This window comes from Dreissena polymorpha, chromosome 1 (genome assembly GCF_020536995.1).
Source record: "Dreissena polymorpha isolate Duluth1 chromosome 1, UMN_Dpol_1.0, whole genome shotgun sequence".
NCBI lineage: Eukaryota > Metazoa > Mollusca > Bivalvia > Myida > Dreissenidae > Dreissena > Dreissena polymorpha.
This window is the reverse complement of record NC_068355.1, coordinates 103,086,263-103,098,516: the sequence shown is the minus strand read 5'-3', so window position 1 is coordinate 103,098,516 and position 12,254 is coordinate 103,086,263. Positions and strand designations below refer to the sequence as shown.

Genomic DNA, 12,254 nt, shown 5'->3' with positions numbered 1-12,254 from the left:
TTATTTTGTACGTTGACTTAAAATTCACAAGTAATTTCATTTCAAACTCCAAACCTCAAGTTCATTAAGCATAGAATGAAGTGTCACGCATTATTAAACTGTCCGAAATACTGTCAATCTGTTGTGGTTGCTGGTTTATATTATGCACAAAATATAGTTTATGGTTGTAATCAGGTTTCAGGGACAGCTTGTGTTCATATTTCTATGTCTACGAGGCTCATCTCCATTTGTTCCAAGGCAAAAAGAACAATGCTAACTGTTGTTACTCTTTACTCCGAATAAATCAATCAAGTCTGTGAAAACGTGCGGAGTATTAGTGTTAGATTTATATTATTGAAATGTAAACCAGCGTTTGTATGAGGCTATCCATCATCGGAGACAATATATGTATTGCATTCTTTATAAGCGTTGTTCAAGTCTTCTTTATGTTTGACAACCAATTATACATATACATATGAACAAGCATGTACATTTCAAATTCCATTATCATGAAAGCGGGACATTAATGCATGAACAAATTATCAATCATGCGACCATTACAATAAAGGCACATGCTTCCTTAATATTGGGACCGAAAGCTTCTTGGTGCAGCGCTGGAACGCGGCGTTTATTTGTAGAAAAACTGGTTGGAAGAATGGCGAAGAGCATGAATATATTGTTCATCACAAACACATGACCGAGCACAGAGAGAATAACAGGATTGTATTGCACATTTTAAGACAAACACATGGCAAAAGTGCCTTGTCAATTACCTGGTAAGCCCAGAGTGATTGGTCGCGTTACTATTTATTGTAATTTAACGATTTAGAAAAGGTCTTTGCTTAGCAACAACGCCGATCAATACAGTACAATTGTTAGGATTTTCGGACTAGTGCCCTAACGACGTATGCCCAAACGGACATATCTCCTCTAAAAACATTGCCAACCGGACAAAACAATGTTAAATAAATTCTCAAATTTAAAGCCTCCTCACACATAGACGAATCCATATGACGAAGCCTGGCGAAAGGGGAAAATTTAAAAATTCTAGCGAATTCTTGCCGAAATTGTTTGAAAATGTGTTGCATTGTGTCATATTATAACAAAAGGTTAACGTAGAGGAACTATTTGGTGCGAATGATTTACTAAGTGTGACGAACAGTTACTGCAATTCGCTAGAAAGCGTTCGGTCGCGCAAATAATATTCGTTCTTTATTAGGAGCTATTAAGAGCGTTAAGATACGAATGTAAGCGCAACCATGCGCGTAGTTGCGCATAAAGACGAATATTTCCGGAACGGTGTTTCTGCATCCGGGCCTTTTGATATAGAATAATTTTTTCCGACTCGACAGTATTGCTGTGACAACTGATTTTGTCAAAAGTATGCCACCTATGAGGAAAAGGAAGAGGATCTAGAGCGAGGAAGGCTGTTGCCGTAGAGCCACGGGAACTTAAGCAACCACAGATGCAGTCTAATGAAAAACCCGGTAATGCCGAGGAGAAAATACCAAGTATTCCATCCGTGTAAGACCACTTCGCTATTGAGACCACTATTTTGCATGGTCTTAAAAGCGGAATTTATTGTACCTGGATTCGGTTGGCCAAAATCCCAAATGCATTTTCTGATACTCTCCTATCCCTGGATAACCGGTAGTTCAGGATTCTTTCGTCTCTTGTCAGGACTCTATGTCCATAGGGTTTCTGCATGCTCTCGCTAAGGCTGAAAGCGTCATCTCCAACCAAGAAAGGGCATGTCGACGGTGTCATTTGGAAAGGGCTGTGGGTCTGGAAATCCAATGTAACCATCATGCACCATCTCCAGGAATTCTGATTCATTATAAATCTTGGCATCTCCACTTGAACCGTATTCTGAAAATACAAAGGGATCAGAAATTGTCAGTATACAACTGTACATTAAAAACAGCACTAAATGTATATAATTTATGTAATTACAAAATAATGCAGTTACATTTATGTAGACTAATACTCACCACCCAGATCACACCATACGACCTTGTAGTTCGAGTCGACAATGGCCAGTAAGATGATGCTGAAGAATCCCGTATAATTATAATATAAGGAACCAGAGCTGGCAGGCTTTCTGATAGCTATGTGCTTGCCAGCAACGCAATTTGGAAAGTTCCAATTCTTGAGGAAACCATCAGCCAGTTGTCTCCATTCTTCAGGTGTGGAGGGGCTGTCATAACCTCATCAACATATTCTTCACATATAGCATGACACACGTCTCTGACCACTATAGAGAGGGTATTCTCAGCGACCCGCCAGGAATACTGCATGTCTGAGTACTTGACACCAGAAACCAGGTGACGTAGTGTGGCAGCTAACTTTAGCCCTGGATCCAAGGGCTCCCTGTACCGAGTGTGTTGCTTCACGAGGCGATGACGAACCCTTCCCAAAGTTACATCGTACATTTCAGTAGGCATGCGGAGGAATTTCTTAAATGTTCCAGGATCTTCTCTTCTGAGCTCAACCATAAGCTGATCATAAATGCCAAATAAGCGCCGTCTCCCGGAATGCAGCCATGGTCTTCCCCAGATATTACGTGTTCTGGCTTCACTTCTCCACCTTAGTCGGCCTCTGAGAAAGCGGTGTATGTTTAGATGTTGCTGGACTACTTCTTGATTGGCCATAGCAGCAACACACTGCAGTTTAAGGCGTTGTATATCTTCCATTTTGACGAAGAAATAACGATACCTTCAACAAACTATTCAAACAATTAGGAGCGCTATTATTCGGATGGAATCGCATAGATTCGTTTATCGTAGTTACCCTTCGGATTGATTCGTATACGAGCGTATACCGGTCGTTTTCTGAACGTTAACTTATCGTTATAAATCGCTTAAATGCGTCGGATTCAATTCGCTACAATACGCAAATCCTCGCTATAGTTCGCAAGCTATCGCACAGATTCGTTTTCGGATCGTCCTCTTTCGCTTGATATGCAAATCAAGTAATCACGATATGCAAATAAGTTGAAAGCTGCGACCTCTAACGCCAGTTGACGAACGCTATGCGAAGACTTTCCGATCGGCTAACGTATTGAAACGAATTTTAACGAACGATAGACGAAACTTTTATTCGCCAACAATTTTTCAACATGTTTAAAATTTTCCGACGAACAGAACTAATCGCAACGGACGCAAAAGCTCACAAACTCATCCATACGAACACCATCAACGATGTGCAACGTACATATACTAAGGAGAACGAATTTTGCTGAAGTCTTATTCGCCTGTACACGCAAGTTGACGTCGGGAGTCTTTCGCCTATGTGTGAGGAGGCCTTTACAGATGGGCTCAACGAATAAAACAATATTTCAAATAATAAATAACAGCATTTTCCCTGGCAACTGAATGGCTTACTTAATTATAATTTACAATTTTAATTATTTGTTTAACTGTTGAAACATTATGCGGGGAATTGCTGTATGTCGACATGGTCAGTGTACAGTTTGGATTATGTTCTTTGCTCAAAACGTAAGAGGTTATAGTTCAAGTGAGGGCTGGTGTCCGGCTCAGTTAAGCTAGTTATGTTGTAGTATTTGTAATTGTAGTTGCAGCAGTAGTTCGTGATAACTGTTTTTCGACGTAGCTGTTTAACGTCACTTTTGGCCTTAGGTAACCTTTAGGTTACATTCATAAAAATGCCCGCGGCTACCCTCGAATGAATACACTTCATTTAGTCCATTGGCTGATTTGATTTGAGAATACCACCAGAACATTGGAAACATGGCCGCGTCTTTCTAACACTGTTTTACTGCGTGTTCAGCATGAAACAATTTTATCTCTTATTAAAAGGCATGATAGATTGAACAGTTTTACACTCAACTATTCACATCAATACAATTTGTGCGTAGATTCTACACCTTCGTCAGTTCGCGGTTAGTGTGTGTGATTGTTTATATACAGGTCATCGCTGCGTCTTCACGACTACAGGCGTATCAGATACATGTATTGTCAAGATAAACATTATTGCCAAATTTCATCAAGCTTGACTCAAATATCTTAATTCTACAGCGGTAAAGAATTTAAGTTTATCACATTAGCCCACCATAAGCACGTCGTGTTGAGATGAACAAAAATAAAACAAAAAAAGGATTTCTATGACAAGATCAATAGAAGCTAACAGACAATTGTAAACACAGACTAGAAAACCTAGTATGTGTTTGTGAAATACATTTCCAATCAAAGTGACTAATGGTGATGTTTGAATTTTATAACACAATAAGATATGATGAAGTTGTTTTATTCCACAAACATAACGTTCAGTTTACAAACTGCATGACTTACTTAACAAATAACAACAGAAAACATAAAGATATTTAATTACGAAATCTGTTTCCTTTTTTTCAAACGTTTTCCATTAAGGGCAAAAATGCCATTAAGAAATATACAATCTCTTGACCACTACCAAAGCCACACCAAAGACTTTTTCTCACACTGAGTGGGTAATTTATATCTTCCCTCGGAATGCAGAAAGTATTACTTTAAGCAAGACAATAATGAACTAAACATAAAATTGAAGAGTCGAAAACATCGGCGAAGAAAATTCTTTATAATCAACTTAAATACATGTATAAACATTAAAAGTTATTTCATATTGACGAATATTAAAACTCTTGCCACCTTCTAAATATAAACATAGTCATGCACTGAAATACATGCTGTTTTTCAACAATGGACACCGTACTTGGGCAGTTTGGTGAAGTTCGGTAAAATGTGAATGACAATTTTTTTATTTTTTTACAAAAGGCAATAACTCTGAATTCCTTGTGCCACTTGGCTGGTTATGAATCTTGGCCTCCATTTATGTCAACAACCATTTCCTGAAGTTTTAGCAAAGGTAAGATAAAAATTGTATTAGAGCAAAACACCAAAAAAGATTATTGTTTTGTATAAGCAAAGAGCAATAACTAGGAAGCCCCTGCTAAAGCTGGTTTTTACTCTTTGCCCCAATTCTATGTAAACAAACACAAAAGTTTGGTGAAGATAAAATGAAAAACGTTCAACTAAGAGAGCGGAAACAATGTACTGCCTGCCCAACGGACCATTCATCGGCCCGCCCATCTGCCAAGGGCTTTTACAACTAACATTTAGACTTCCCTGCTTAGAAAAATGGAACAAAAGTGCAATAATATAAAATTATAACAGTTTTCGTTCTATAGGTAAAACTAGTGTATTAGGATAAATGAACATATAAATGAACTAATTAAAATGCATAATCTTTTTCAATGTGCATCGCAAATTCCTCATTGAAGTCCCAGTGGCGTAGTGGATAAGTGGTCCACCTAGCGACCAGGAAGTCATGGGTTTGATCCCCACTGTTGGAGCGTGGATTAGATCTCCCCAAACCAAGTACGGGTTCTACCCAAGAAAAGCAATCAAGAGCATTATGATAAGCAATGGCTTTCAATGCAATCCAGCTTAAATAAATTGGTTTAAACTAAATTTATCTTATGTTTACATTTTTTTCCCATTTTTAATAACACGTAAAAGTTGGTAAACATAAACAAGTGTAGAAGGTTCAAGGAAATCAATACATATACACAAAAAAGGTAGTAATAACATATAAACAACAATATATCAACACAATTAATTATTAAAAAAAAATCATGCATATAGGTATGTTTACAAGAACAATAGATCAATTACCCAAACATACAAATTGACAAACAATAATAAACATATGCTAGCAGGAAAACGAAAATGAAGACATATCAAACTAAATATAGAAAATAAAAATTTGAAGTTTACATAAAGGAATGTCATTATGCAACCAAATAATGAACAAAACACATTGTTTGAAGACTTTGTCGAACTTAAATACAAAGCCACAAAACTATGTTTCATAAATGTTCAACCACTAAAATATGAAGGGTTCAGTATTTGGTTTCACTACTATTTGACGTTGATTATGAACAAAGGATACGCCTGTGTATCATTAAATATGATAAACATACTCGGGTTCCCAGTGTTATCGGTAACCGAGTCATATAAGGCATTTTGTCCTCCACTTGACTTAGGAGGTGGTACGCGCATTCCTCCACGGCCTGCAGTGAATTCACCGGTAAGAACTGCACAGTAGTAAATTCTTTTGACTCCATTTGCATCTGGTCTCGAGTAAGTGTTGCTACATGAATAAGCTGCATTAACTGCGAAGTATACACCGTCACCAAACGCAGTCGCTGAAAAGTAAGATACATGAAATATGTTTTCCAACACAATTAAATGTAACAATTAGCAGTAATTCGGACTATACCGTTATGAATGTTCTGTTCAATGCAGTCCAAATTTTAATACAACAAATATGTGACAACACATTGACTTCATGTGTTTCAGCGCTATGGTTTGTGATTTTTGTAGCAGTGAAATTAACTCCCATACTGGTTTTATATAAACAAGAGGGCCATGGGCCCTAAAGCAATCACTTGAAACCCTAAGGAACTAATCTGTTCTTAGAATATGGAGTTCAAAAAAGTGAAAGAAATGCATGAAATATAACTATGTAATTTCTAGGCCCATTTTTATTCTTAAATTGAGCTGAGATATCATTAGAAAAAATGTTCTGACTGAGAAACATGCAGATTAGCCAAAGGAAACAACTTTTAAAGTAAAAACATGCTTTTTTATTTGACCTAGTGATTTATTTTTTATGCTCACATAAACTAGTTTCAAAATCAGCCAATATATCATTGGTACAAAGTTTCAGACAAAGTTTCATGAAGATTGGCTATTAAATGAGACCATCAGAGCCATGTTTTTCAAGGAACCGGAATAATTTTCAATATCCAGTCGAGATATCATTAGAACAAATGATATGACCAGGGTTTGTGAAGATTGGACTGTAAATGTAACATCTAGAGTGGTAACAAAGTTTTCTATAGCCATATAAGGTAAGCTGCCCCACCTCCTTGCAGCCATGGTTTTCAACAAACCAAAACCATTTTTAAACTGGTTCAGATCCAGAACAAATGTTCTTATAAAGTTTCATGAAGATTGGACTAAAAATGTGACTTCTAGAGTGTTAGCAAGGTTTTACTATAGCTATATTGGGAAAACTGCCCAACCCTGTGGCAAATATCATTAAAACAAATGTTCTGACCAGGTTTCCTGAAGATTGGACGTTAAATTAGACTTGTTAGTAAGGTTTCACTTTAACGATTAAACAAAAACTTCCCCGGGCCCTGTCAGCCATTTTTTTCAATGCACCGAACCATTTAAAAATCGGGCCAGATATTATTAGAACAAAATGTTCCTACCAAGTTTCATGAATATTGGACTAAAAATGTTACTAAAGCCATATAAGGAAAACGGCCCTGCCCTCTGGCTGCTATGTTTTTAAATGACATGGAACCATTTTTGACCTCAGCTGATATGGTAAGAACAAATGTTCTGACACAGTTTCATGAAGATTCGACAATAAATGTGACTTCAAGAGTGTTAACATACTTTTCCTTTCATTAGACCTAGTGACCTACTTTTCTGACCTTACATGAAGCAATTTCCAACTCGGCAAAGATAAAGTTTGGACAATTGTTCTGACAATGGTGTCATGAAGAGCCTCTTGAGTGTTAACATGGTAAATGTTGACAACACACGACGGAAGATTCACAACAAATGGCAATCTCAAAAGCTCACCATGAGCACGTTGTAATCAGGTGAGCTAAAAACAGTATTGTACTTTTTACATGCAATTCAATTTGCATAGGTTGTTATTTTTGTACAAAACAATTTAAAAAAAAAATTTAAAGCAGGTTTGAAATAACCTAGAGCTTTGCCACAGACGTGACGTATATCCTTACATGCTGCATTGACACAGAATAGTTTGCATGCTGTCTTCACAAAACAATATAATCTAATTTATGGCGATTTTCAAGAATTATTTATAATTATGCCATTATCATTTATGGCCATTTTGACCTTTGAACTCTTGAATTCTTCGCATGACACGTCGTCAAATGATTGTGAACAAAATTAATGTGCAGAGTAATTTTAAAATCTCACAATGAATGACATAGTTATGGCCCGGACAAGCTCATTTATGGCCATTTTGAACTTTTGAACTCCAAGTGTGACCTTGACCTTACATATACCGACGTAATTCTTTAGCATGACACACTGTCCAATGATTGTGAACAAATGTACCGAGTAATTTAAAAATCTCACAATAAATGACATACTTATGGCCCGTCCAAAATCATTTATGGACATTTTTGACGTTTGAACTCAAAGTGTGACCTTGACCTTGGAGATATCGACGTAATTCTTTCACATAACACACCGTCTAATGATTGTGAACTAATGTACCAAGTAATTTTATAATCTCACAATGAATGACATAGTTATGGCCTGGACAAGATCATCTATGGCAATTTTTGACCGTTGAACTCAAAGTGTGACCTTGACATTGCAGATATCGACATAATTCTTTCGCATGACACACCGTCCAATGATGGTAAACAAAAGTGCCAAATGATTTTAAAATCTCACAATGAACAACATAGTTATGGCCCGGACAAGTTCATTTATGGCCATTTTACCTTTGAACTCAAAGTGTGACCTTGACCTTGGAGATATCGACGTAATTCTTTCGCATGACACACCGTCCAACGATGGTGCACAAATGTGCCAAATGATTTTAAAATCTCACAATGAACGACATAGTTATGGCCCGGACAAGCTCATTTATGGCCATTTTTTACCTTTGAACTCAAAGTGTGACCTTGACCTTGGAGATATCGACTTAATTCTTTCGCATGACACACCGTCCAATGATGGTGTACAAATGTGCCAAATGATTTTAAAATATCACCATGAACGAAAAAGTTTTGGCCCAGACAAGCTCATTTATGGTCCACTCCAAGTGTGACCTTGACCTTGGAGATATTGACGTACTTCTTTCGCTTGTACCAAGGCATTGGACACACCGTTCCATGATGGTGAACAAATGTACCATTTTAAAATCTAACGATAAATGACATAGTCATGGTCCGGACAAACTTTCGGTTTAAAACGCACTGAGTGACCCCGTGACCTAGTTTTTGACCTGGCATGACCCATATTTAAGCTTGAGATGATGCATTCTGTACTTACTCTGAAGAAATTATTCATAAATTTAATGAACTTAACGCATTAACACGAAAAACAAGAGGGCCTGAAAGGCCCAATGTCGCTCACCTGACATTCAAAGGAACTGACCTGTTCTGTGCAGCCCAAGATGTCATTAGAACAAATGTTCAAACCAACTTTCATGAATAGTGAACACACAGGCGGCAACGTTTTTCAACAGACTGGATAAATTTTCTTTCACATCCAAAATATCATTAAATCAAATATTCTGACCAAGTTTCAAAAAGATTGGACAAAAAATGTGACTTAGAGAGTGTTAACAAGTTTTTACAATAGCCATATAAGGAAAAATGCTCCGCCCCCTGGTGAACATGTTTTTCAACCAACCCGAACCATTTTCAAACTCTTCAAAGATATAATAAGGATGAATCTTCTGCCAAGTTTCATGAAGATCGGACAATAAATGTGGCCTCTAGAGTTTTACTAAAGCCATCTAAACCCATATAAGGAAAAATGCCCAGCCCCCTGGTGGCCATGTTTTTCAAGCAACCGGAACCATTTTCTATCTTGTGCAAGATATCATTGGGACAAATCTTCTGACGAAGTTTCATGTTAATCGGACAATAAATGTGGCCTCTAGAGTGTAAGCAAGGTTTACTATAGCTATATAAGGAAAACTGCCCCGCCAACTTAGCGGCCATGTTTTTCAACCAACCAGAAGCATTTTGGAACTCATCCAAGATATATTTGGGACAAAACTTCTGACCAAGTTTCATGAAGATCGGACAATAAATGTGGCCTCTAGAGAGTTAACAAGGTTTTACTATAGCCATACAAGAGGGTCTGAAAGGCCTAAAGTCGCTCACCTGAGATTCAAAGGAACTGACCTGTTCTGTGCAGCCCAAGATGTCATTAAAACAAAATGTTCTTACCAACTATCATGACTAGTGAACACCCTGGCAGCCATGTTTTTGAACAGATTACAACCATTTTCATACACATCCAAGATATCATTTGAACAAATATTCTGACAAAGTTTCATGAAATTTCATGAAGCCATATAAGGAAAAATGCCCCGCACCCTGGTGACATTGTTTTTCAAGCAACTAGAACCATTTTCGAACTTGTCCAAGATATAATTGGGACAAATCTTCTGACAAAGTTTCATCGAACTTGTCCAAGATATCATTGGGACAAATCTTCTGACAAAGTTTCATGATGATTGGACAATAAATATGGCTTCTAGAGTGTTAACAAGGTTTTACAATAGCTAAACAACGAAAAATGCCACGCCCCCTTGGCGGCCATGTTTTTCCACCAACCGGAACCATTTTCAAACTCATCCAAGATATCATTGGTACAAATCTTGTGACCAAGTTTCATGATGATCGGACAATAAATGTGGCCTCTAGAGTGTTAAGAAGGTTTTACTTAAGCCATATATGAAAAAAAGCCCCGCCCCAGGCGGCCATATTTTTCAACCAACTGGCATCATTTTTTTACATGTCTAAGATATTATTGGGATGAATCTTCTGACCAAGTTTGATGAAGATCGGACAATAAATGTGGCCTCTAGAGTGTTAAGATTTCACTATAGCCATATTTAGCCATATAAGGAAAAATGCCCCGCCCCTTGGCAGCCGTGTTTTTCAAGCAAACGTAACCATTTTCAAACTCATCCAAGATATTATTGAGACCAATTTTCTGACCAAATTTCACGAAGATTGGACGATAAATGTGGCCTCTAGAGTGTTAACAAGGTTTTACTAAAGCCATATATAGCCATATAAGGAAAAATGCCCCGCCCCCTGGTGGCCATGTTTTTAAAGCAACCAAAACCATTTTCAAACTCATCCAAGATATCAAGGGGACAAATCTTCTTGCCAAGTTTCATGAAGATCGGAAAATAAATGTGGCCTCTACAGTGTTAACAAGGTTTTACTATAGCCATATTAGGAAAAATGCCCCGCCCCCTGGCGGCCATGTTTTTCAACCAACTGGCATCATTTTTTAACTCTTCCAAGATATAATTGGGATGAATCTTCTGACCAAGTGTCATAAAAATAGGATAATAAATGTGGCCTCTAGAGTGTTAACAAGATTTTACTAAAGCCATATATAGCCATAGAAGGAAAAATGCCCCGCCCCTTGGCGGCCATGTTTTTCAGGAAAACGTTACCATTTTCGAACTCATCCAAGATATCATTGCGACCAATCTTCTGACCAAATTTGATGAAGATTGGACAATAAATTTGGCCTCTAGAGTGTTAACAACTAAAGCCATATATAGCCATATAAGAAAAAATGCCCCGCCCCCTGGTGGCCATGTTTTTCAAGCCACCGAAACCATTTTAGAACTCGTCCATGATATTATTGGGATGAATCTTCTGACCAAGTTTCATGAAGATCAGACAATAAATGTGGCCTCTAGAGTGTTAACAAGATTTTACTATAGCCATATAAGGAAAAATGCCCCGCCCCTTGGCAGCCATGTTTTTCAAGCAAATGTAACCATTTTCGAACTCATCCAAGATATCATTGAGACCAATCTTGTGACTAAATTTCATAAAGATTGGACAATAAATGTGGCCTCTAGAGTGTTAACAAGGCAAATGTTGACGCCGCACAACGCACGACGGACAAAAGGCGCTCACAAAAGCTCACCATGAGCCCATTGTGCTCAGCTGAGCTAATAAGGAAAAATGCCCCGCCCCCTGGTGACCATTTTTTCAACCAACTGGCATCATTTTCAAACTCGTCCAAGATATTATTGGGATGAATCTTCTGACCAAGTTTCATGAAGATCGGACAATAAATATGGCCTCTAAAGTTTTAACAAGGTTTTACTATAGCCATATATAGCAAAATAATGAAAAATGCAGCCATGTCTTTCAAGCAAACGTAACCATTTTCGAACTCATTCAAGATATAATTGAGACCAATCTTCTGACCAAATTCATGAAGATTGGACAATAAATGTGGCCTCTAGAGTGTTAACAAGGTTTTACTATTATAGCCATATAAGGAAAAATACCCCGCCTACTGGACGCCATGTTTTTCAACCAAATGGCATCATTTTTTAACTCATCCAAAATATTATTGGGAAGAAGATTCTGACCAAGTTTCATGAAGATCGGACAATAAATGGGGCCTCTAGAGTGTTAACAAGGTTTTACTATAGCCACA

General features: G+C 37.6%; 1 protein-coding gene across 3 annotated transcripts in view; it reads right to left on the bottom strand.

The window, feature by feature from the left end:
• Positions 1–12,254, bottom strand: part of LOC127865156 (protein mono-ADP-ribosyltransferase PARP14-like) — a 245,098-nt gene that overhangs the window by 123,621 nt on the left and 109,223 nt on the right. For 2 of the 3 annotated variants that reach the window (XM_052405045.1, XM_052405049.1), the window contains one exon: positions 4,230–6,184. The exons of the other annotated variant lie outside the window; for it this stretch is intronic. In XM_052405045.1, the coding sequence (XP_052261005.1) occupies positions 5,898–6,184 (287 nt within the window). In that variant the 3' untranslated portion in view covers positions 4,230–5,897. Of the gene's footprint in view, positions 1–4,229; positions 6,185–12,254 lie in introns of those variants that run through there. 3 annotated transcript variants of the gene reach the window in all.